This window comes from Anser brachyrhynchus, assembly GCF_964034855.1.
Source record: "Anser brachyrhynchus genome assembly, chromosome: 5".
NCBI classification, from domain to species: Eukaryota; Metazoa; Chordata; class Aves; order Anseriformes; family Anatidae; genus Anser; species Anser brachyrhynchus.
In genome coordinates, this window is record NC_137699.1 from 63,054,284 (window position 1) to 63,080,222 (window position 25,939).

Here is a 25,939-nt window from a genome sequence, read left to right on the forward strand (position 1 = left end):
GTCTTTGTTGCAGATGTCAAGAAGGACTGGTCGGATCACGCGCTGTGGTGGGAAAAGAAGAAGACGTGGCTCCTGAAAACTCACTGGACGCTGGACAAGTACGGGATCCAGGCTGACGCCAAGCTGCAGTTCACGCCGCAGCACAAGCTGCTCCGCCTGCAGCTGCCCAACATGAAGTACGTGAAGGTGAAGGTCAACTTCTCGGACAGGGTCTTCAAGGCGGTTTCCGACATCTGCAAAACCTTCAGTAAGTAACGGGCCGCTTGGTTCGGCTTCCCCCTCTCTTCCCATACACGTGCGTCTCCGTGAGCTCATCGAGTCGCTGCCGATTTCCACCTTCGAGCCCCAAACATCTGGGAATCGACACCTGGGTGTCTGCCCTTCCTGCCTTTCAGATCTCATCTTTCCTGGGTAAATACTTAGGTAAAAAAGCACGCTGCAGACACAGCCGATGGAGAGATGCGGCGCTGAACACTCTTCATAACCAGGCTGTGCTCGGCTTTGCGGGCGGCAGGGCGGCAGCAGCCCCGCTCTGTGTTTAAGCCGTTGCTGTTGGGTCCTAATTTTTTTTTTTTCCTGCAAATTTATGCGCTAGATGACAAACAAGCCCTGCAATAGGAAATCTTCCAGATGCATGGGTTCTTTTCCAGAGGAAAATCGTATTAGAGGTTAAGTGATGATGCTCCGCTATAAAAGTGTCTGGTGGAGGGAAGAGACCGATTTTTCCTCCTTCCTCCCCGACTCCTCCTTCCACTTCTTCCCTCGGTAAATTTCCCTTCAAACGCACAGTGCTCGCCCAAGGCTGCTGCCTCCGGGCATCTCCTTTTACCCATTTTCCCAGGTTTCTTATACCCCCCAAAACCTGGGCGCGATCTTTCAGCCCGGAGGGACCGAACGATGTTCTCGCTGCCACCCACTTCTCCTCCGCGCGAGGGGCAGCCTCCCCTCCCAAAGGATGCGACGCGAGCCGAGCCCTGCCGTAGTAAAATCTATTTCTGCTCTCCAAAAGCGACTCTGGTTACTCTTGGCTGACCCAGTTATTTCACGGAGCAGGAAGCGGCCGGCTGGAAGCGAGCTGTTACGACATGGCCCCCTTGCATCCGCGGCTAAGCCGATATATATAGCCGATGATGGAGCTTGATAGGGCTCTCCGCTGCTCCTTTCCTGTTTTGTTTTTGGGGGTTTCCTTTTGATAAATATTGGGAAAATTCTCCTTAAAATAGAAAAGCCTTAGCCAGCGTGATTTCCGAGTGGATTTAGCGTCCTCCCCCATCTTCCATTGCCATTTTCAGTACCTTGAAGACAGAGGAGTCACAGGCGTCTGCTTTGCCGCTGCTGAATCTTTATAGCAGTGAGTCACGTCAGGAAATTCTGGTAGAGTTAATCACGTAACGAGGGAGCTCGCGCTGCCACCGCAGAGCAGTCAGAACCTTAAATGGGCCTGCAGCAGCTATTTATTTAACTCCGGGACTCTCAGCGTATTTATGAGCAAACCGACAGGATAATGCTAATATTTAAAGATGTGCAAGGGGGGGGAAAGCTGCTTGGAGGGCTGCAGCTGGGCAGTGATAAGAGCTCTTTGCAGCAGGCAGGAGCGGCACATCTGTCGCAGGCGTTTCTGAGTTTTCTGCGGTGGCATCCAAAGCGCTGGGCTAAACGTGCCTGGTGGGGGGGAAGGAGCAAAAGCAGGATTTGGCTGGAAACCCCCTTCCTCTTTCCATGCCTTACACCAGCCCGAGCCGTTTGACGATGGATGGAGACTACGAGGCTGAATACAGCGATTAAATCTTGTTTAGCCCTTCTCGTGGTGTTTACTGGAAGCCAGATGTTCGGCAGAGCTGCAGGGGAAACGGCCACATTCGGCGTGGGGAAACGGGGCTGGGACTGGAGGCTCTTCCCTGCTCCATGGAGGTACACGGATGCCTCTATATCCATATATAATATAGCTTCATAGCTGGATAGTTCATATATATAACTTTTAACTTATGTATCAGATATATATATATATATATATATGTTTATATGCGTATAGGAACCAAAATCCTTCCCCCTTTCCTTTTTCTCCAGCACATCCCTCTCTTGGGGTCTTGCAGACCCTGCTATAGCGCCTGTTTTCCTCTCTATTCCCCCCCACTTGGTGTTTATTCTGCCCTGTTTCTCTCCATTACCTTTCTCCTGCCCCCCCCCAGCATCTGTGCAGGGAGCACCAACACCGACTGTGCTCATTGCCTCCCCAAGGAAAACTGAGCAGATATTTCAAGGTAGAAGGGGAAAGAGGTAATCCCCGCTCTAACAGCACAACTCTTTCCTCTAAAAATCCCTTGATTTCTAAAATTACAGTCCATTGTGGCCTGAACCAGTGTCCAGCAGAGAGAATTGTGTTTGGGAACTGCTCACATTTCAGCTCTGTTTGCTGCCTTTGCCCCCAGAGCATTTAATTACATACTTCAGTAATTTTAACATATGGCATGATTAAGGAGTAATTAATCCTTGAATGTAAGTAATTCCTCATGTCACCAGGGCTCTAGCTGGTTACATCTATAAAATACCCTACGGACAAGCAGGATCACACTTGGGTGTATTATTTGCATTGCGCCTTTTCTTATATTCACTTTAAATTATAGAATGGGACAAGTTTTAGGGTTAACAACCAGAAAGCTTAGCAATTCCTGGAAGAAGATTCCCCGTGCGGTCCTGTTCGTTGTGCATGTGTTTTCCAGCCGGTGGGCAGCTGTTCTCTTGGGATCCTGAGGGCTGCACGTTGGGATGTAGAGATGTCTGAGCTCTGCGGGGAGAAAGCCTGGGCTGGAGGATGCTGCAGCCGGGGAGCATCCTCTGGCTGGAGCGGGGTGGCCCGAGAAATGATATTTCTTCTGCAGAGGTGTGGCACGTGCAGTGCTGCAGCCCTACGTGAAGGTTTTGCAACAGCATTGGGTCTGCAATGTGTGTAAAATGAGGGAGGGATGGGGAAGGAGGGAGGCTGCCGTCTCCTAAGGCAGCTCAGAGTTTCTGCCTGCTGCGAAAGGCTCTTCGGTCTTGGAAGTGGCTTTTCGCCAAGTGGTGCCTGAGACTTCGTATTTCTGTCAGGGGCTGAATTTCCTGCAGAAGGGGAACGGGGAATTCGCGTTAGAGCAATAGCAGATGAGGAATGCTGCTTGAGCTCTGTGGAGGGAAATTGCGAGTCAGAGCATCCTCTGACGGGACCGCATTACCAAACCAGGGCAGCTCTGCTGCCCTCAGACCTGCTTCTTTTTGGACCTGCCGGCGAGGTTGCTGCCGTTCTGCATCTCTCTTAATTAAAACGAGGTGTCATTATTGCAATCCAGCCGTGACAGGTTTCCATCCCCGGCAGGGCTGTAGCAGAGGCTATCGTCTCCTTGAGCACAGCAGCCAGGCATGTCATGTCACCCTTGGGATTTCTTCCTGAAGTCTGTAATCTCGTGCAGATGGAAATTATTGCGGAGAGCAGCCCTTGCCGCTGCTGTGCCGGGGCTCTCCTGGGGCAGCCCAGAGGGGGATGTGGGAAGATGCTGGAGCCTCTCGCACATCCCCCCCCCCCCCCGGTGCTTATGGAGGTCGTGTGAAGCCGGAAAAGGCTCCCCCATTCCCAATGGCTGGGCTGCAGCCCCTCGATTCCCACAGCAGCCGGTGGGGAGGGTCAGCCTGCGGGGCGGGGGGCGACGGAGGATGGAGGCAGGAGAAGCGGAGCGGGGCGGAGGATGGAGCGGGCAGCCCTGGCCCAAAGGCTGGCCCTGGCTGCATGCCCGGGCAGCGGGAGGACAAGCTTTGATCTGCTATTAAAGACCACAGAAAGAGAAAGTAAAACTTCCCTTTTTTTTGTTCAGGGACTGCCAGAGGTGCCGCGGGGACGAGCAGGGTGCTGCGGGCTGGGGACGTGGTGCCGCTTACGGGTGTCCCACGTGTCCCCCTCCCGTTTGTCCTGCTTGGGAGATCTTCCTGCCCGGCAAACAGCTTGTCAAATATACAAATGCGATTCGACGTGGCCGCAGTTCAGCACTCGATTGGTGTGGGTGGGAATATCTCCACCGGAGGTCTGGGGAGGTGGGGGATGCGGCTGAACGCACAGAGCTGGCTGTGCCAGCGTGTAACGCACAGCCGTGTCACGGCTCCTGCTTGACTGGTCATCCTGCAGAACTACACGCAGAGAAATCCTCCCCTCCTCCCCAGCTTCGTGTGATCGCAGGGCGGAGGATGCTTCGCGTCTGCTCCTGCCATCGCGCCGCTTCCTTGCAGGCTCCCCTTGCTGCTGCTGCAGCTCCCCGTAGGTTTTTTTCCGTGCACCCTGGGAGCAGCGATGGACTGCAGGCAGGATACGCTGCTGCTGGCAGGGCACGTGGGAGAGGAAAAGCAAACAGAGCCCGAAGTGTGAAGGTTTTTTTCCCATGCTTTTGCGTTTCCTGCCCCAGCAGTGCTGCTTCTCTCGGGGAAGTAGCGTGTGTCCTGGGAGCCCCAGGATGAGAGAAAGTTGCTGCATGCCGAGATGGTGGCGGCTGGCGCTGGTGGGAGCGCTGGGAGGAGGACGGGTGCCCGAGCCGGGAGGATGCTGCCCTGGGAGGAAGGGCTGCTCCGTACGGATCTCCAAAACGCGTTACTGCACCCTCCCTTGTCCCCCCTGAGGCTGTGCAGGACCCAAAGAAGTTCCTTCGGGTCGTCTTTTCCCGCTGAGGCATCTCCCCCAGCTCCTCCGTCCTCATCCTCGGGGAGCTTCGTGAGAATTAATCGCCTGGTTTGGAAACCAAGTCCATGGAGCACCTGTGTTAAGCAGCAGCGGTTCCCCTGCCTGCACCCATTCTGGGTCCGATCCTCAGGGACACCAAAAAGTCGGAAGCCCTCTTGCTCCAGGAAGGGTCACCCAGTCCTGGGGAGCTCATGGGGCCGAGGATGGGGCTGGGGAGTCCCCGCTTCTTCCCCTCGCCTCTCCCTGCCCCAAAATAGCAGAAGAACATGACTGACGGGAAGGCGATAGCTGATCCTCCTCGCTTCTCCTCCAGCCACCGAGTGCAACCCGAGACGAGGTGGCGGTGGCATTTGGGAGCTGCGTGATGCAAGCCCGAGCAAGGCGACACCGTCCGGCAGTCTAGACGCTGAATATGACCCTACCTTTTTTTTTTTTTTTTTTTTCCCTCTCTTTATAAATGGTCTCTCCTCCAGTACAGAATGTCCTCTGCCTTCTGAAGTATTTGTAATATTTCCACGCCCTCAGTTGCCAAAAAAACTTCTATAAAAAGCTGCTATTTCTGCAAAACTGAAACCCGCTGGTGCTCCTAGATGCACAGCATTCCCAGGGCTTCGCCCGGCTTCGTTAGCACGCCAAGCAGCAGCCCGGCACGGCTGGGTGCAGCTGGAGTTAAACGCAGAAAGGCCTTGGAGCAGAGCACGGGACATGGGGACAGTCACTCCTCGCCCTTGTAAAATTGCCCCCCGTTGCAAATAGTGAGGGTGCAGCCCCGTTCTCCCCCCATGGCAGGACGTGCCCTGCTGCCACCCGCTCTGCCTCCTGCCATTTGCACCCAGAAATATTCCTTTAGGTTCCTCTTTGCTGGAAGAGTGCCTTCAATCTCCTCTTTAAACCTTTTTATCTTCCCTCACGCCCTGCCGCAAAACAAAGCAGTGCTTCTCCTAAAATGCTGGGGCTGAAATGGTAAATTCATGGTCCTGGTAAATACATGTGAGCGTTTGAGGGGTGGCACCGGCTCTCCCCTGGTGCGGTCTGGGGATGCTCAGCAGCACCACGAGGATGCTTGGAGGCATCACGCACGTCCCAGCGCAGAGACAGAGCCGGCCGAGCAGCGAGGCAGGGTTTGCTGCCTTCTGCTACCACGAGCAGAGGTTTGGCAGTAGCGCAGCTATTTCTAAATATGTCTAGGGGATGGGTGTGGAAGGAAATCTTACCATTTAGAGAGTCTGCCAAATTGCAATGTACTCAGCTTTTTAAATTGGGAGGCCCGAGTGTGCCGCTGCCAACTTCTTCATTTCACTCTTTTCCTCTTTTATTGCTTTCCTATACTCGTCCACAGCTGTTGTGTAGGATCCAGACGAACACCAGAAACTGGACTGTAAGAGAAGTAACGAGATGGAATCGCGAAGTGACTGAAATGGAAAAAAGTATTCCCCTTTCCTCCCCCCCTCGCCGTCCCCATTCTGCCTGTCGAGTAACATCACTTCGTATGTCACTGCGTGAGTCAGTGAATTTTTTCATCCTTACTCTTCTGTTGACAGAGACCCTTTAAATAGCCTTCCATCCTGAAGACATTAGGAGGTGCTGGCAGACCCGGTCCCGCCACCTTCCCTAGGATTATTCTCCCTCTGATGGCTCTTTATGGCCCGATGCAGAGGCTATAAGTGGATTTATTCTCTTGTTTGTGGCACTTAATCTAATGAGTTTAATTCGACTTCAGCTGCAGTTCAGAAACTTCAGGGAAAGGCTCGAAGTGCCGTCTGGGCTCTAAAAGGCATCTGGTTAACTGGAGCCTGGGGATTCCGTCCCACTCGTGGAAAAAAACATCAAAACATTCAGCGTTTGGCTCCTCCTGTCTCTCCGACGGCCCTTTTTATTAGCCTTGTGCTAACGGTTGGCTCCGTCGCTGCTCTCTGCCTCCTCCTCCTCCTCCTCGTGGGTCCCCCCCGACCGATGCCGCCTGATTTTGGCTCCGGGTACTGCTCACACAGCGTCTGCAAGAAGTGCCCTCAACTCTGCAAACCCCTCTGACAGCTTCAGAGACCATTTTTCGGGTGGCTTCACAGATCGCTGCCCCGGCAGCGAGTCGCTAATCCAGTGGGCGCTTGGGTTTTCCGCAGGGAATTTGGGAAGGCAAAGCCCGTGCCGGGGTCAGCCCCGGTTTGGACAGTGCCCGTGACACTTGTCGGGCATCTCAGGAGGCTTCGCAGGATGTCCTGACAGAGCTCCTTGCCTGGGGCAGCAGGCGCAGAACTTGGCTTTTACCCAAATAAATATTTAAGCAGCCGGGCAGCTGAAGAACCCATAATAAAATGTTCTGAATGCGCGTGGGTATACAAACCCAGCAAAGTGCTGAGGACCTGCTCCGCCGTCAGCTGGGGTACCGCCTCCGGTACAACTGGGCTCTTATCTCCAGGCGTTCCCAAAGCTATGTGCTTTTTTTTTTTTTTTTTTTGCCTTAGGTTTGTTTTGCAGACTTTATCTTGAATGAGTTTATGTTAAAGATAAGGCAGTGATACCTAGGTCTGTCAGCTTACGCCTCGAAACAGAATTTGCTGATTCAAAAAAAAAAATCGTAGTCTTAGGTTTGAAATGGGAAAGGAACGGGTTTTGAGGTCTCATTTTTCTAAGAATCATCATGTTGAAGTGCAAAGGCTGTAATTTTTATGAGTCATTGGTTCAAGACATTGGTGATCCAGTGCAGAAATAACCCACTTCAAAACACATTTCCTAGCTGAGGGTAACTGGACGAGCATTAAAGAGAGGATTTCCCCTAAATGCTGTCTGTGCTACCAGTAAAATTATGGAGTTTTCAATGCTTCAAGAGCTAGGCTAACCAGCTTGCCGGCCTTTTAAGGCAGCCAGAAATGGGGTAGAAAAATGAATGGCAACTTCTTCAGAGAGTTATTTTTCGTAAAATATCAAAACTGGATATTGAAAGTAGTGTGCTTTCCCGTACTTTTAAATTTTGGAGAAGTCGATACGTCCTCAGACACCGCTTCCAGTGGATGATGCCTTGTTGTGGATGTGGTCGGTACAAGAAAACCACAGATCTGATCTCTCATCATGACAAGAACACGTCCCTTAGAGCTCTCACATCGTCACTTGATGTCCCCTGACCCCTCGGTGTGCTGCTTCGCCGCCTGTGGGACAATCAGGGTGGTTTGAACCTTCAGTGGGGACAAAGCAGCAAAATCCCCCCTTCTTTCATGCCAAAACCCATGGGTTTTGATTCTGTCTCTACATTCCCAACTCCTTTCCCATGGCTGGGGCCAGGGCCAGCCGCGACGCACCTTGGTGTTAAAGATGCAGCAGCCGCGTGATTCAGCCCAAAAGAGCGTAAATTTTGAATTTTACAGCCTGCAGGGCAGCTATTTTTCTTCAAAGCCAGTTTTCTGGGCGCAGTCAGTCCAGTGTCCTGTGGAGAAGGAGGATTTCATCCCAGCTCTGCTGCTCGTCTCCGGGTGGGAGATAAATGGGTACAGCTGGGCCGGGTGAGCTGTGCATGGGCTGGAACAGAAATGAGGGATTACACGGGAAGGAAAGGCCAAGGGTTTGTCTGCAGCGAGACACAGCACAGGCACAGACAGGCTCTTGCAGGCGAACGGGAAAGGAGATGCTGCAGGGAGCAGAATGCCTTTGTCCAACAGTTGGGGAAATTTATCCTGGAGGCTGAAAAGCCGCCTTCCCCGTCACGTTTCTGAGATGCCTGCTATGAAAATCACATGCGTGTGCTCCCCTCGCCCGAGGGCATTTCCCTTTCTCGGTAAAACCCAATGGGTTCGACGGGCCCCTTCTGCTGGGGGGCTGCAGAAATGGTTCCCACTCGGATCTGGCTGAGAAGAGGTTTCTGAAGCAGGTTTTGGTGGCACTGCCCCTCCATACAAGCATCCTGGTGGCTGCCACCAGCCGTGCCGGGGCTCGCGGCAGGAGGAGGAGTAGCTGGGTTTCCACGCGCTTGCACAATAAATAGAAATAAAATGCTAAATGGATCATTTACAGTAATTTCTCGTAGATGTTGCCAATGCCATCTGTCTTGTGTGTACAGACAAGGAGTCTCTCTTTAAACAAACACAGGCCCGGAGGATGACAACAAAAGCATAAATTGAAGAGCGAGCTCACAGCGCATCAGGAGGTCGCTGCTGCAACCCACCCGCTTCTGCTCGGAGGTGACCTTTGGCAGGAGCAGCCTGGTGTCAGCCGAAAAACGGGGAGGAGATGTTAACGGAGGCCTTCGCGTTTGGGTTTGGGGCTGGAACTGAACCTGGGAAGATGTTTTACCCCAGAGGACAGCTCCAGCGAATGGCCATCTCCAGGCGCAGCGTGACTTACCGAACAGCACAAACCTGTATCAAGGACTTGAGATTTCTCACTCTGCTTTTGTACTTTAAAGACGTCTCTCTTGCTTTTATGGCCAGAAGAGAGGGGCTGGGGCTCTGAGCAGCTCCTCGTCCTAGTTTCCAATTAACTGGAGCACTACCATCTGCAAGCCCTTACACCCCGGACAGCCTCTGCTTTAGCTACAGTAACTAAACAGCATGTTTGCCAAGCTCGTCTCTATTCAAAACACGCTTGAAGAGCCTTTGTAAACTTATTAATCATAAGCAGTGTCAAGCATTTTTTTCACCAGTAGTTTACTGAAAGATTGAAAAGCGCAGCCAGAAAATGTGCAAAGTTGCTTTTCACTTTTTCTCTGATTCGGGGGTAGGAACTGGAGACACGCAGACAGTGGTGTTCGCTTGCCTCTTGTGTGCTTGTAGCACGGCAGGGCTCATTTTTATTCCCCCTGCAACCCAAATTTCTGCAGTTGGCTTCAGTGGGGTTCTGAAGGCTCTGAAAGGCCGGTTTGTCCAGCAACCAGCTCTTGGGGTGAAACTTGTGGTTTTTCACTTGAAAAAGTGCTCAGCGGCGGAGGAGCAGCAGTGCTCTTGCATGGCAAGGATGCTGCTGTGCTGTGCCCCGCGGCGATGCACGGCTTTGAAGCAGCTGCCGAAAACTTGCAGCATCCTTTGTAATCCGAAGATAGCGTCATGAACAACTGAGAAACTATAAAAAGTCGCTTTGAAATCAGATGGTCAAGCGTTGGGCCGTCTCCAGCAGATTGCTCTCAGGAGCCGAGCTTGGCCTGGAGCCCTTCTCTTGGCCTCTTTGAATGGTTTCAGCTGAGCGGCAGCATCAGTTGCTAATGCACCATAAATAAACAGCAGAGTATAAACCTTGCTAGCAAAATACCAGGGGAACTCCTCATTTTAGGCTCTGCTGCGTGTTGTCCCATGCTCATGATCCTGGTTATCCCAGCAGATTTTTTCTTAATGAGATAAGCTGGAGGCAAGAAGAGTGAATCAGAAGAGCTGTCTGTATTCGCGCTCCGGGTATTTATTGCTAGAAATGGTCAAAAAGTAGTGTTGAGCGGAGGTGAAACTAGCTGTTGTGGGGAGGGAGCTCAGCATGATGGACAGTGTTTGTGTAGTAATAATAAATCAGTGTGCACTTTAATTAATTAAAGCTGTGTCAGAGGGTGGTTTGGGGTGGGAGACCCACGGTATGGAAGATGGGTAAATCCAGAGGTGCTGGATAAGGAGACACCAGGACAGAGGCATCTGTCCTTGCATGTCACCTAAAATCACATCCCCCCGATGTGGCAGGCACAGCCAGGTTGTTAGTTGTGCCCCAGGGGAGAAGCAGAGGTTGTTGTACAAACAGCACCGCAGGCTGGGCGTTGTGGTGCCCTTTGTGGGATGGGATAGCCCATGCTGTGGCCCCATGGAGCTCACGGTGTCTGCAAGCAGGGAAACAAAGTCCAGGGACGGGACACAGCCTGCCAGGGAAGCCGTGCTGTAATAAATTTAAAAAAATAAAGTAATTTTTGGAATGTGCTGTTTATAATGGCAGCCGTACCCTGGCAAATGTGGAAACTGCATCGTGTCCAGCTGTGTGATTTAGCGGCGCTGCACCTACGTAGGCTGCTGGGTCCTGCTCCATCCCGAGTGCTCCAGCTGGGGATGCTCCAGGGATGTGCCCTGTGCCTGAGCACCCAACGGGAGCGTGGGCTTGGAGAGAAACAGGCTGGGGATTGCTTACAAGAAAAGCCAGATGTGTCTGTCCGCCTGGGGATGGTGGGAATCGTGTCTGATAGAGGCAGATCTGGTTTCTTGGCTCATGGTGTGTCGCTGGGTTGGGGCAGAGCCTGCTCGCAGCCTGGTGTTCTCATCCGTCGTTTCTCACAGGGAAAGAGGCTGGGGTAGGAAACATCTGCTGCATCACGGAGCAGCACAGTTGTGTCCTCTTCAGGTCACATGCTGGCCACCGAATTCCAGGTTTAATGGTATCCCTGTGGCTGGGACCAGACAGCAAACTCCCACTGCTGCCGGCGTGGTCACCACATGCGTTGGGTAAAATGCTGACTGTGTAATCCCTCATGGTTTGGGTGATTACCGGTTGTCCTGCTCAGCATCCCTTCTGGTGGGGAAGTGCAGCCTGCTCCGACTCTGTGCATCCTCTCCTCCCTGGTGGACGAGCCCTCGCGCCCTCCTGGCCATGCCAAATGAAAGCAGCAAGTTTCTCCCCAGGCAATCCGATAGGTAACGTAATGTGTACAGCTGCAAGCTTCAGTGTGCAGCTGAGATGGGAATTGTGGTCACTTTCCTTAAAGCGTCAAGGATTCACAGCTTCGCACATTTCTGTGCATTTTGGGGGAAAACAGCTGGAGACCACCAAGGGGCTTGAGCAGGGACAGCCAGCTGCAGGGGCAGCTCCAAAGCTCTTCCTTGCAGGCTCAGGTGTGATCAGAATCTCCTTTTTTTTCTAATTTGAGCAGTACTTCAGAGCTTGCAGATCTTTTTGCAATCTTTCATCATTGCAATGAAAAGGCTTTGTGCCCAAGTGAATGCCAGGACAGTTCCTACCTATCGATCTATGTGGAGCAGAGAGGAGATGGAGCCCTGCTCCCCGCTTAGGGTCCCCGTGCCAGCAGGGACCTCTGGACACCCTCCAGAGGGTTTCTCCTGAGGGTTTCTTTGGTCTCTGCTTTCCCGGAAAGCTCCTTCCCACTTGGAAGTGGATGCATGAAGTGTGACACCCCAAAATACCTTTGCCTGGATATGATCACCCCAAGCCCCCAGAACAGCAAGAGCCCAGTGATGGAAACCAAATGTGTGGCTCTTTAATTGGCCAAGCTGGAGTTTACGTGACAAGAATTGATTCCTGGGGAGGATTTTGTTACCCAGTCACCCAAATCGTGTAATCCCTTTTTCCTACATATTTTTATGTGTTTCTCATTTTCATTAGTCATGCAGATTGTGCGCTTTGTAGAAGCAAACCATGATACTGCCATGGCTTGAAGCACTGATGCACTTCGATGCTCTTCATTTTCAGTTACGTGGTTTTAGAATTATTCCATCTGGTTTGGGGCAGGGAAGTGGGAGAAGCTGGAGTCCCCCTGGCAGGGCCCCCTGCCCCCAGCCCCATCCAGCCTGGCCCGGGGCACCCCCAGGGATGGGGCAGCCACAGCTCCTCGGGGCAGCCTGCGCCAGGGCCTCACTGCCCTCTGAGGGAAGAATTTCTTCCTCATATCTAACCTAAACCTTCCCTCTTTTAGTTTAAAACCATCACTGTCACTACATGCCCTTGTAAAAAGTGTCCCCCCCAGCTTTCCTGCAGCCCCTTCAGGCCCTGTCAGGCCGCTGTGAGGTCTCCCCGGAGCCTTCCCTTCTCCAGGCCGAACACCCCCAGCTCCCTCAGCCTGTCCCCACAGCAGAGGGGCTCCAGCCTCTGAGCATCCTCGGGGCCTCCTCTGGACTTGCTCTAATATGTCCGTGTCCTTCTTGTGCTGGGGGCCCAGAGCTGGACGCAGGGCTCCAGGTGGGGCCTCACGAGAGCAGAGCAGAGGGGGACAGTCCCCTCCCTTGCCCTGCTGCCACGCTGCTGCTGGTGCAGCTCAGGACACGGGCGGCTTTCTGGGCTGCAGGCACACATTGCCGGCTGGTGGCGAGCTTCTCATCAACCAACACCCTCAGATCCTTCTCCCAAGGGCTGCTCTCAATCCATTCCCTGCCCAGCCTGTGTTTGTGCTTGGGACGGCCCTGGCCCAGCTGCAGGACCTTGCACTTGGCCTTGTTGAACCCCATGAGGTTCGCACAGGCCCACCCCTCAGGCCTGTCCAGGTCCCTCTGGGTGGCAGCCCTTCCCTCCAGCACCACACAGCGTGTTGTCATCAATGAACATGCTGAGGGTGCGCTTGATCCTACTGTCCGTGTCATTAAGAAAGACATTAAACAGTACTGGTCCCCATACAGACCTATGAGGGACACCACTTGTCACTGCTCTCCACCTGGACGTCGAGCTGTTTGCTGCGACCTTCTGGATGCGGCCATCCAGCCAATTCCTTGTCCACCAAATAGTCCACCCGTCAAATCCACATCTCTCCAGTTTAGAGACAAGGATGTTGTGCAGGAAAGACAAGGATGTTGTGTGTGACATTTCTAGTCTGATAACTAAGTAATTGGCTTGACTCTTGTGTTGCTGCTGTGGATGGGAGTGAACCTGGCCCGTCACCTAGGTGCCTGAATAGAGGGGTTAAATATGTATAAAGAAAGATATAAAAATAGATAGTTAAGGTATAAGCTGCTGGTGCAAGGAAAGTGGTTTGTTTTGTACAGACTGGGTCTCAACTTCACTTCTGTCCATTGCAAAGCAGGAAAATCAGCCAAGAGATTGCAAGTCACTGGGTGTTATTCCTAAAGGATTTTCTTTTTCTTTTTTTTTTTTCCCATTTTTCCATCCTGCCTTTGTTAAAGAGGTCTGTTTTTTCCCCAGACATCAGGCATCCAGAAGAGCTCTCCCTTTTGAGGAAACCCAGAGATCCATCAAAGAAAAAAAAGAAGAAGCTGGATGATCAATGTGAAGATGAAGCCTTTGAGCTGGAGGGCCCGCTGATCACGCCGGGGTCGGGTGAGTCTGGGTTTGCTTTGTGGTGATGCGCTTATGGGGAGCAGAGTGGGAGGAAGCAGCCAGGTAATAAAATGGGAGTGCATGCGGGGAAAAAATGTATAGCAGTATTGATCTGACCAAATTCCTTAAGGTCTGTGCAAGAAATGGACCCCGAATTATTTCCATAAGTTATCCAGGGCTGCTGCACGCGGTCGTGACGGCGCAGATGAACGCCTGGGGCTGTGAGGTGTGCAGGGGAGCAGAACAACGCCAGGCTTTATAAAATAATAAAGAAACACATAAAATAAAAAAGAAAGTGTGACCACTTTAGCATGCAGATTGTGTTACTGAAATGTTTTCTTACCCTATTAAGAAAGAAGTTAAATGGAAAACCATTCCTAACTTCAAATTCCAGGTGCGTTTTAGGCAACACCGCTGCTTTAAACCTTATTTATAGCCCACCAGAAATAGTCTTTTTATTAATTGCATTAGTGCTCCCTAATGCTAAGGGCGTGGCTATAGGTGGTAACGCTAAAAGAAAGCTCTCATTGTCGGGGGTTTCTTGCTGCTGCGGGAGTTTGCCAGTGTGGCTCACAGAGCACCGCTAACGAAGCAGCACTGCTAACGGAGCAGCACCGCTTGCCGCAAGCAGCAAATCAATGCCGGGAGTGTTTGCAAGCAGAGAGGTGTTCTGGCTCTGCTCCGCAGCGGCTGGAGGCTGGGGCTGGAAGGATGAAGGCGGTCAAGTGGGAGCACTTTAACCCTAATGGACTCGCGGAGACAGCCGCAGCGATGCGTGCTGGCGGGCGGGCGAGACGCGTCTGGCTGCCAGCGCTCCTGGATTTAAATCCAGCGACAAGAGGGAAGCAGGGCAGCGTTAATGTTAAAAAACAAACAACCTTGGGATTCAGTAAATTTGTATTAATTGCTCTTGAATTAACCAAAGTACAAGTGAAGGTCACAGCAGCGTGCTCAGTGGTGCTCTGCGGGCACGGTGCTCACCCCTGCATGCCTGCGGGCAGCTTCGCACGGGGCACGGGCACAGGGGAGGGCTGGCATCTCCCCTTTTCGGCAACCAACTGGGGGGGCAGCTGTGGGTCTGCATCCCTTGTGGGATGGAGGGGCCCGGGGCTCCTGCACGAGCTTCCCAGCTGCTCAGCACCACCCTGGGCACTTCTGGAGGGTGGGCTGCAGAAGCCCCTTAGGAGCTTTGCAGCAAGAGAAAAATACTCCTTTTCTTCTTCTGTTCTCACTCTTTCTCTTCTAAGTGACTTAATAATACTTCTGGACTAGTCCTCATCCACTCCTGGCTAGAGGAGCTTTCCCTGCATCTTTCAAAGCTCTGGCCAATTTTCATTTTCATTTGGCATTTCCATCAGGAGAGGTAGTCATCAGCCTTTCCGAAAGGCAACGTTCGCAGAGAGCATCTCTGTTAGATTAATAGGAAATACTTGGCTTGCTTTGTGGGAAACGTATGCAAAAGACATTTTTTAATTTAAATTATTTATTGCTCTTTCAGTGAGTCACTTTGAACTATCTTACAGTTTTTTCTTTCCTGCACTACTTCTGTGAATGAAAGGACTTTTGCTGCAGGTTTAATTACTGCAGCTACCTGCAACGTTTAGGTCCTATTAGTTAGACGTCATGTTTTTAATCTGAATTAATTGTTGCTGCTGTTGTTCCAACATCAGTTTGTGCCCTGAATGCTTATGTGAAATGAGTTAACATTTCTGGATCTGCTTGTTTCAGTGCATATAGATTTAATGGGCATTTTTTTGTCACTGAGGACCCCACATCTGGCAATGCAACCAATTTAAACCTCTGTAGGCAGAGCTGTCAATATACCTGCAGTAAGTATTGCCCAACACTTTCCACTGAAATTCTTGTTTTCACTTGTTTATGAGTTAGCCAAGCTTATAGCTATTTAAGCTGAAGCTTTCCATGACATTGCCTGCCACAGGCAAATTTTTTAAGGAAAACTTCTGAAATGTTTCTGAACGACTTCAGTGGCCTTCTCAGAAGGTGATATGGAGAACATCCACGGGGAAGCTTTGCTCCTCTGTGCTCTGGAGCAGAGACTTGAACAGAGGGGAGCAGGGCTTGCACGTGCATGGATGTCCATGTGAACATCTGCCCGATTTGGGGCAAGAAGTGGGTTTTCCTTTCCTTGCTCCATGTTCAGCCCTGTCCACTTGAGGCTGGCACAATGCAAGGGCCGACGGATGGAGGCAAGGAGAAGCCACTGCCTTCTCCTTGAAAGCGTGAAGCTCAAAGGGGGATATTCCCATCCTGCCGTGATTCCTGCAGCATTTTTGCTCAGCCCCAGTTTCCAGCTCTGTCCCAGTGGCAGGTTCCCACGCTGCTTCCCAGTCCCCAGGCTTTTGGTCAGAACATGAATCCCAACCAGGGTGCCAGCCGACCCAGCAGCAGCATTAAAAAGCATCCCAAAGGTTTTCTTGTTCGATGGCGCCTGCCAGCTTTCACTTACATTTTCCATCCTACCAGACAGTTAATAACTTAACAAAGGCCAGTTCCGTGTGTAACCCCCTCAAAACGGCGTGAAGTTGGTTCACTGACGTCGATTGTGTTATCTTCCAGATGTCGTATCACGTAGCTCGATTCCAGATCGGACCGGATTGCTGGGCCCAGATGTATCCCTCTAATTCAGTTCAGTCCTAAATATTGTGGGAAAACTCTCGATCGAATCCTGCAGCGTTACAAAGTGTTTGGAATACTTTTTTAATATTCTCTGAAGTTTTTTAATATACTTCAGAACAGCTGGGGATGTGGAAGACATTTCATCGTGAGGAGACAGATGAAGCTATCTGGAGCTGGGTTTCCAAAATGCAGAACCACGCATGGAAGAGCTGGGGGGTTGCACATCTTCCCGATAGGATGGATTCAAACCAGTCTTGTGGCTCATCTTTCTGTAATTTCTTGCACATTCAAGGAGCTAGTGCTCTTCTAAGGTATATTTTGGGCGCATTGTATCACACATCTGAGCAAGCTGGAATGGGAAACGTGATTTCGAAAGGACACAATCCTTTCCCAAAGAGCCAAGTATTGGTCTTCCTAAATAGTGGTGCACAGATTTATTCCCAGCAAATGATGTTGAGCTCATTGCCTGATTTTTATACGCAGTGGAATCACTGCCATTAGGATACACTTGTTAAACCTCCTTTACTTTCAAAATTTGGATTTTATACTCTTAGCATAAAAATCAATGCTCCCATGAGATAAGTAGGGACTCATTAGCTGTCAGCTAATATGGGATACGAGATGCCAAGTTAGGTCGGATTTCTTCTCTTCGTAATTTGTAATTTTAAAAGTGATTTTTTTTTTACCTGTACAAGCTGTAAAACTTCACCTAGGATTAATGCATGCCTTGTGATCAGTCCTGCACCGAATAGCACCACTCGCTCAGCACATTAATATCAAATAGGCCATCTAAGCAAGCTTTTCTGTCCACAAAAATGCCATGTTTCCGTGCCTGGCCAGTTCTTGTAACATGAGCAAAAGAGCGTGGAGTCACTTGGGTTACTTTGCCTGCCGAGTCAGCTGGCACTGCTGCAAATGCTCAGAAAAATAGTGCTTTTGATGAAAGTTGTGTGCAAAGAGACGGGCGAGCTTCTGGGCAGCTTTGCAAGTGTTTCACGTGTCGGGGAAAAAACAGGTTTACAGTTTGTTGGCTACTGAGGGCGTGCAGCGGGGCAGCAGCGGGAGAGCACGCATCTTGCGGCTGCATCGCTGGAGGAGCCTCCCCAGCAGTAAATCAGGGTGAAAACATGGCAGTTTCGGGTCTGTGTTGAGAAGTGGCAATTGCCAAAACCACAGAATCACCTCGGTTGGAAAAGACCTTCAAGATCATCAAGTCCAACCGTTAACCTGACCGATCGCAGCAGTTTGATGCGTTGCTTGCAGGAAGCTCAGAAAATCCACATCTTGAGTGTCCCGCTCGAAACCATTTGGCAAGAAAGACAATTTTGCAAACTCACCTGAAACGCCTCCCTGATTTTAAGCGAAATCACTTTAACTAGGGGAGTCTCAGCCAGAGGCCGGCTCTGCACTGGGGTTTGGGTGGTTAAACCTCACGTGTGCTATTCAGACCTCTTGCAAACATTTGTATTTTCAGCTCCGCTCCTTCCCAGCCCTCCCGGTGACTTTCTCTCGCCTTCTCACTTCCCTCCTTTCTTTCCCTCTCCATAGGCACCGATATTCTTTACATCGGCCCCGTCAAAGGTGAGCTCCACCTCCTTAGGACTTTTGTGCTCTGCCTCTGGTCTCTCTGGCCGTGCCCTTAGTTTATTTTCCTGCTCCTCTAAAACCTTTGACTTCCAAAATCTTTAAGCGACAGGTAATGCCGGTAAGTGGGGGGCCGCTCGTGTCCCAGCTCAGGGGCAGGCGCCAGCTCCCGAGGCTGGTGGCCTGGGAGACCTGAGGGTTTTCCCATGGATTCAGCCTGGAATGGCTTTTCCATCAGTTTTGCTCTTGGAGAAGAGCTGAGAGAGAGAGAGAGAGTGAGAGATTGGGACAGCTTGTCATGGGAAAACAAGCAGCGCAGTGTTTTCCTACTGCGGAAAAAAATGGTCAAAGAAAAAGGGAAGGTTTCTCATCCGCTGGCTTCATTTTTGTGTCTGAACTGGCTTTGTACGGAGCAGGGCTTGGCCGCAAGCTAACTCCCGGCGTTTCTTCCTCTCGCTGGTAGGAAACATATATTCGAGCCCGGGACTGTACAGCAAAACCATGACGCCAACCTACGACGCTCACGACGGCAGCCCCCTGTCACCCACGTCCGCCTGGTTCGGTGACAGCGCCTTGTCGGAGGGGAACCCGGGCATCCTGGCCGTCAGCCAGCCCGTCACCTCCCCAGAGTCCCTCGCAAAAATGTACAAGCCACAGGCGCTTCTCGATAAAGCCAAAATCAACCAAGGGTGAGTTCAGGATTTGTTTTTCTTCTCTCTTCTATTTTTTTTTTCCTTAAAAAAAGGGCTTCCTTAAAAAAAAAAAAAAAAAAGATATATGTGGTTTTAAATTGCATTCTTGAAAGCGTCGTCGCAAGTTCGCCGGAGCTCTTCGTGTGTGTTATCCCTTGTTGACAATTTACAGATGGCTGGATTCGTCCCGATCTCTTATGGAGCAAGAGGTGAAAGAAAACGAGGCTTTGCTGCTCCGGTTCAAGTACTACAGCTTTTTTGACCTGAATCCAAAGGTACAGAGTTATTAATTTCATTTGCGCCTTGCAGGCGAATGTTTTGGGCAAAGGATGCCTGTGTCTCTGACGTGCATTTGTGCTGGTAAATCCTCCATCACTTCAAAAATTGGTGGTGCGTGCATCAAGCCTGGGTGTGCGCACTGCCACGTCCCGGGCTGCCACAGGGCATCGCTCGAGGTGCCCTAAGGGATGCTTTGGTGGGTGGCCATGAGGCTTTCCAGTGCTGGATTGACGCGAGCCTTGAAAAAGGTTAATTGGATGGTCTTTGCTTGTGCCGGGAGCGTGGGAGATGGCGGGTCGTGCTGCAGCACGTGTTTCACCGCCGCACCATTTCTCGCTGTGCGCAGTACGACGCGATCAGGATCAACCAGCTGTACGAGCAGTCCAAGTGGGCCATCCTGCTGGAGGAGATCGAGTGCACGGAGGAGGAGATGATGATGTTCGCAGCGCTGCAGGTAGGAGATGGGCCCGGACACTTGTGGTTTTGGGTGATGTGGATTTTGTGGCTCTGCAGACATCTCCACTGATGCGTTGGTGGGAGGTTGGGCTTCTCATGCTCGTTTCCCGTCTCCTAATACTCACTTGAGCTTATTGGGCAATTTAAATGTTTTCTGCCTATTACTTCTCATGAAGAAGAACCTAGTCCTCTTTTACCAAACATGTTTATGTCTGCCTTAACTTTTAGTTTTACCCTTTGTGAAAAACCCCAGTAAGGACACTAGGTTACTGAACTGTGCGTTCCTGGCACGCTGCCCCCTGAACAGCTGGTGATAATCTGTGGGTTTCCCAGAACTATTTATTTATCTGTTTTATGAAATACTTGGTGTTATTTGGCATAAATACTACACCTGCTATTGACTTCTGTGGGATGGATGGCAGGCCATTTACTATGTGTGGTCTGGCGCTCCTTGTTGCAGTAGGATGCAAAAACATCCCCAACAGGAGCAAGAGTCTGCTCTTAGGGCCCCTCCCAGGAAGAAAATAGTGAGAACAGAAATGTGAGGACTCTGTTTAACCCTCTGAACAGTCCAGAGGGGGTTGTGCATGGTCCTTAGAGGGAGATTTTGCAGACTTTTTGGTTTTCCGTGGTAAAAACAGCTGCAGTGCAAGAGGGTGTAAAGTATGTGTGCATGAGCACACCCGCACGTTGCATTAGCTCAGCAGCATAACCATCGTCCTGTCACAAACATGGGCTGTGCCATTAAAGCAAAAGTTTTTTGCCATGGCCAGCCCAAGGTTTCAAGGTCGCAGGAGCACCTTTGTTCACGGGGCTGTGCCTTGCCTTTCAGTACCACATCAATAAGCTGTCCATCATGTCGTCGGAAAACCACCTGAACAACAGTGACAAGGAGGTGGATGAGGTGGATGCTGCGCTCTCCGACCTAGAAATTACTTTGGAAGGTGGCAAAACGTCAACGATTCTGGTAAGGGCTACAGCTGGGGGTGTGGTGGCGTGGAGCCTTGTATGTCCCCTCCTCGCCTCTCACCAAGCAGGAATGCTTTTTTTCCATGCATCCAACCAGTTTTATTTCCTTCCTCTCCCTTTTTTTTTTTTCTATTTCTGCTCTTGTTGAAAAAAAAATGACCATGGTGGAGCAATGCAGAACACAGAGCCCAAGAATATTTTTCATTAAACTGGTGTTTTTTGAAATAGAGCTAGGTGGTTTTGGTGGCAGGGGACTCCAGGCAGTGTCCAGTGTGGGGCCAGCATGGAGCTGGTAAAAGCTCTTTGAGCATGGGCACGTGTTGAACCCAAGGCTGCCGTCTGTTTTGGGGGTGTTTCCAGTTAATTTAATTGGCATTGCCGCAGGAATTGAGTGCATTAACACTTTTTTCCTACAAAGACTGGAAGTCCAAACTGTGTTGGAGAATTTCTGGAGGAGCCAGGATCTTACTGAGCCCCCTGCACCAAGCCACCTTCCCACTCAAATAATGGAAAACTCAAATAAAACTCATTTGGTTTCTGTTCTCGCAGCTGACTTTCCCAAATTCCTCACACTGAGGTTTCTCTTCCACTGTTTTCTAGTTCACGACAAAGTTTTACAGTATCTGAAACAGCTGCCGTGATTTTCAGAAATAGCTTATGCTTTTGAAACCCTGTTTTTATTAGACTGGATTTTAGCCTGGAGTGGGCTGTGTCTGTATTTCAGAGGGTTCCTTTCTTTCTGAGACATTGTTTTAACACTGGCTTCCCACCTTCAAAGTTGCAAGGCCCAAAAATTAATTTGCAGAAAAAGGACGAGGTCCAGTCAGGCTTTGTCGGCACAGCCCCGCTTTTCCAGCACTTTTGGACATTTGAGTTTCGTTTAAATTCTGAACCTCCCAAAACCTAAAAACCCTGAAATTTTCCAATCTTACAGTTCATGTAATTTTTTAAGCGTTTACAAAGGGTCTTTTGAAGTTAACATCCATACCTAGCCTGCAGATATTTGCAATGTTAACCGCTGCTGCTCATTCTAGTCTTCCCCCAGGGAGAGCACCATCACTTAGATGCAACAGAAATAGGGACCAGTTGTTAGAGCCAAGATATCTTTTATAATTTCCTTGCAAAGCAGATTTGAAGTGCAGTACTAAGGAGCAGTCCCTGCCAAACAGGAGTGAAGAAGACAATGATTCATCAAAAAATATCCGTCCCTTTCTGTACCGGTTGCTAACAGTAGCCATTTCCAGAGGCATTCGAGTAATTGAATACGGATAATGGGCAATTAGTGGATTGTTTGTTTAGATTCTGCATTTTTTTCCCCATGGTATCTATAAACAGCATTGCTCATTGCAGACAGAAAGTAAACTGTCTTGCTGCTGGAAGCTGCTGTAGCACTGTTTGCTTTCTTTGTCATTCGAAAACCCTTTAGCTGGAGCTCGTGGGAATTGAAAATGCCACCCTCTGTATTCCACTCATCCAAAATACAGAGGTACACCAAGATAAACTCAATATGGAAAAACTAGGGAGGCAAAAAAAGCCTTCCTAGACTCTCAGGAAGCCCTTCCACAGTCCTCCAGGGTAGTGCAAAAGCAGCATCTTTTGTTTGTAGTGTAAGGAAATCTTAAAGGAAGAGAAAAATCCCTGTGCGAGCACGAGCCAGTGTGACAGTCAGTGACCTGGCTGGGAACTGGCTCCGCAGGACACAGGCAGCAAGAATTCCTTAAAAAATATAAAAGATTGTCCTCTGGTTTCCAAAAAGCACTTGTGCAGTAGAATTTCTCTGTGTGCTTCACCCCTCCGGGGCCCCCACCTACCTGGGCTCTGCTGCGGCAGGTGACTGAAGGGGATCATTTTTATTTTCAGGGTGACATCACTTCCATCCCGGAGCTCGCCGACTACATTAAAGTATTCAAGTAAGTACTGATGGGAAGAGGTGCTTGGGAGGCGTAAGAGCAGTGAATAATTAATGGGCCTGACGCCTAATGCCCGTTTCTTCCCCCTCCTGACTTGAGATTTCACCGCACACCGCTGTGTTATGGTGCATGAAAAAACCACTGAGCTGTTTTACCGCAGCTCACAGCATCTGGGCACCCTCGCTATTAAAACCTTTTACTTCTTCATCCGGCACTTGGCACAGTCACTGGGTATTTCGCGCTGTCCCCAGCCAACCCATTTGATCCCGAAGCTGATCACTTCTTAAATATCAAACCCAATGCAGCCACCCCGGCAGGTGCGCTCAGGATTTATGGGCTTTGTTAATTTTGCTGTAACTTGGGTGCTGGTGCGTGGAAACTGGGAACGGCAGCAGCTGGACCCTGGCTAGCACTTTGGCAGCCACGGTTGCCTTTTGCAGTCCACTGCCTGCTGCAGCACAGGTGACGGGGAACGGTTTGGAGACGGTGAATAAACCTGATGAGATTTCACAGGGTAGGAACAGGAGCAGAAGAAAAGCGGTGGCAGCGAAATAGCTCCCTAACAAGCCTTTATTTCATAATCGTGTGGTTCTGGAGCCAGAAGCTGCTACTTGCGTGCTGAAAAGCACTTTTCTTCCTCTGCGGACGTGTGGTAATGAGGCTGGTCCCGCTCTCCAGGCTTGCGTCTGCTCCAACTGGGGCAAAGTTTCAAGGCTGGAGCCTGCGCCATGCTTCGGAGTGGGTGGTTTTTTTCCCCTTAAAGCAAACCATCAGACAAAAACCTCCTTGTTTCCTTTGATGTGCTTATTTGCCAATAAAATCAGGCACAACTCAAATTGCTAATTGCTCACAAATTGGAGCACCAGTGGTCAGGAGAAAAGATGGAACCGCAAGAAGATGCTGGTTCCCTCCTCCTGTTGGGTGCAAACTTCAAACCCTGAGAATTGCAATTTGAGTCCAAAAGACACCATAAAGGCACCGGCGGACAGTCTGGGAGCTGGGCATCTCACCTCTGCTGCCTGCACATTTTGCCAGCCTAACTTCTGCATCTGCTTTGTGGCAAGTGGCCACTTGCAGCCCGATTGCTGCTGCCCCTTGAGGACAGGGAGCAGGAGTGAAATCTATTTTGGATGTGCCTCTTGTCGTGCTTCATCAGGGAGGAGCTGCAATATATTTCACTATTATGTGTATGTGTTGTGTGTATACATCCCCGTGTGTCCCTGGTGGTGCTGCAGAGACTCTAGGGACAGCGCGTGGTTGTGCAGCTCCCCCGCAGGGGCTGTCCTGGGGTTGGACATCCCCCAGGCTGCTGGCAGCAGCTTTTCACGGGTGACACGAGTTTCCCAGTGCAGCAGCTGGCCTAGGAGCTGAGCAGTCCCTTGAACCAAACCCCATCGCCTGGCGAGCCGCGGATTTGCACAGTAATGTCCATCAACCTGTCTGGCAGGCCCAAGAAGCTGACACTGAAAGGTTACAAGCCATATTGGTGCACCTTCAAAGATACCTCCATCTCCTGCTACAAGAGCAAAGAGGAAGCCAACGGGACACCTGCCCACCAGATGAACTTGAGAGGTAAGAGCAGCATACGGACGCTTGCAAGGAATTCCGGTAATTGTCTGCCACTGCTGCATCTTGGCTTTCCACTCGTTTGTGTTCCTGGCATGCCATCCTAGGGCTAGATAAATACATACGTGAAGGAAAGAGGGTGACTGGGTTTGATATCATGGTATAGACTTAGATGTCTAGCAAGTGTGTGGTCCACAGGCCCGTCAGAAAGTGCTGCCACCTCCTCAGTAGCACGGCTGTTGGGCATTCCCCACTCTGACCAGCCCATTTTTCGGCTGGAGAGCAAAGCCAAGCAGGTTTATGTGAGCCCAAGGAGACAGTGTCCCAGTTTCCTTTTCATCACAGCTATTCAAAACTGCTGAACCAACTCCAACAGCAAAGAATGGGCCTGAGCACACTGAGCTGCAGAGAGCAGACCGTGCTCTCCTTCTGCTCCTGGAATATTTTTTTCTTCCTCTCCCTGGCACTGTTTGTGGGCAGCCTCGCTCAGGTGCTCCCCACAAGCCTTGCACACCAGGTTTCACATTCCTCTGGCTGCCTGCTGTTATGTCGAGTCAAACATCCCTCCTCCAAGAGCGACCAAACTTCAGAAAGGTTATTTTTTTAACCACACAGACAAATTTTGCGATGCCAAATGACTTCAGGCTGCAGCCCTGAGAATCCCAGCCTGCAGTACATTTATGGGAGCTTTTGGCATATTTTCCTTGGCCGTCCCAATTCACCACCCCCGCGCTGGCACAATGGCTCGTAGCCCTTTGCAGACACCGAAAACGTGATGCTCACGCTCACCACTGAAGATCACAGTGAGCCCAGCCAGAATAGTGACAAAGGGCTCAGGATCCAGCTAGCCACCTCTTCCTGCACTTCCATGAAAATTTAGGGGTCACGTAGTGTTTGCAGGCTGTTGGGTCCATTCCCAAGGCCAGGGAAGGTTTGGGAGATGAGTCCAATGGGCAGGTGTTAGCCTCAGCCTCGTTGCTTTCAAACCAGCTCTTGCTTGCTTCCCTCTTTTTCCCTCCACTTGGAAAAAGAGCCGTCTGTCAGGGGTTTTGTCCCTGCGACATGGAGCGCGTGTCCCGTAGGAGATCTGCTGCAAGACCTGTGAAGCCGTTTGCCAGAGTTTAGCTGGAGTGCTTTGCCTTTTCTTCTCCTTTTTTTTCCTCCTCCTTGCTGAAGCGCACGTCTTTACACGCACGTTGAACGTTGGCTCCCTCGTTGCAGGATGTGAAGTCACCCCCGACGTGAACATCTCCGGTCAGAAGTTCAACATCAAACTCCTGATCCCCGTTGCGGAGGGAATGAACGAAATCTGGCTTCGCTGTGACAATGTAAGTCCGTCGGCTCGCCCCGCGTGGCGTGGGCCGTTTAGCTGCTGCTAATTAAAACAAACAAAACCCCAGAGCACGTTTGCGTGCGGAAGTATTCGGTGCTGATATTACGAGCAGCCTGAATTGGGAGTGCCGCATCTCCTCCACTTGGTTTTGTCCCTCCGTCCGTGTCGCGGCGGGGTTCTGTCCGTCTGTGGCTGCGCACCAGGCTCCCCAAAAAGGACACTGGATGTTCCGGCAGGCGGGGGACGGTGCCAGCTCCCCCTGCTGATGGTGCACGGGTCTCGTTTGGGCTGCAGGAGAGGCAGTACGCCAGCTGGATGGCCGCCTGCCGCCTCGCCTCCAAGGGCAAGACGATGGCGGACAGCTCGTACAGCATGGAGGTGCAGAACATCCTCTCCTTCCTGAAGATGCAGCACCTCAACCCGGACCCGCAGCTGATCCCGGAGCAGATCACGACCGACATCAACCCCGAGTGCCTGGTGTCTCCTCGCTACCTGAAGAAGTACAAGAACAAGCAGGTAGGTGCCGGCCGCCTCGCCGCAGCCTCGGTACGCACCGGGCTCCGCACGCGCCCGCTTCGGCAGGAGCCGGCGGTTAACGCTGCGTGTTTGGACACTGCCTTTGGGTTGGATGCACACGGTTACTAAAACGAGCGCCCACTGAAGTCCGCGGACCCGGCAGCAGGGAATGGCACCCACCACCATCGTTACGCTGATAGGTGACGTGCACGCAAGCAGCCTGGGCTGTGGGGAAGCAATCAGTGTTGGTTCCTCTTGGAGCTGTTTTCACCCCGCGCGCGGCGCTGCAGGAGGGTGCTGGAGCAAAATCCAGCAAAGTCGGGTCCAGCAGCGAGACCAAATCCCGGTG

General features: G+C 51.1%; 1 protein-coding gene across 8 annotated transcripts in view; it reads left to right on the forward strand.

Moving 5' to 3' along the window:
• Positions 1 to 25,939, forward strand: part of FERMT2 (FERM domain containing kindlin 2) — a 49,332-nt gene that overhangs the window by 17,880 nt on the left and 5,513 nt on the right. For 5 of the 8 annotated variants that reach the window (XM_080593742.1, XM_080593738.1, XM_080593737.1 and 2 more), the window contains 11 exons: positions 14 to 247; positions 13,514 to 13,648; positions 17,834 to 17,866; positions 18,333 to 18,558; positions 18,734 to 18,836; positions 19,187 to 19,294; positions 20,129 to 20,263; positions 22,126 to 22,175; positions 23,623 to 23,747; positions 24,963 to 25,069; positions 25,369 to 25,590. In XM_080593742.1, coding sequence (XP_080449868.1) covers positions 14 to 247; positions 13,514 to 13,648; positions 17,834 to 17,866; positions 18,333 to 18,558; positions 18,734 to 18,836; positions 19,187 to 19,294; positions 20,129 to 20,263; positions 22,126 to 22,175; positions 23,623 to 23,747; positions 24,963 to 25,069; positions 25,369 to 25,590 — 1,478 coding nt within the window. The remainder of the gene's footprint in view (positions 1 to 13; positions 248 to 13,513; positions 13,649 to 17,833; positions 17,867 to 18,332; positions 18,559 to 18,733; positions 18,837 to 19,186; positions 19,295 to 20,128; positions 20,264 to 22,125; positions 22,176 to 23,622; positions 23,748 to 24,962; positions 25,070 to 25,368; positions 25,591 to 25,939) is intronic. The other 3 variants (XM_080593741.1, XM_080593744.1, XM_080593743.1) reach the window with 1 other exon arrangement.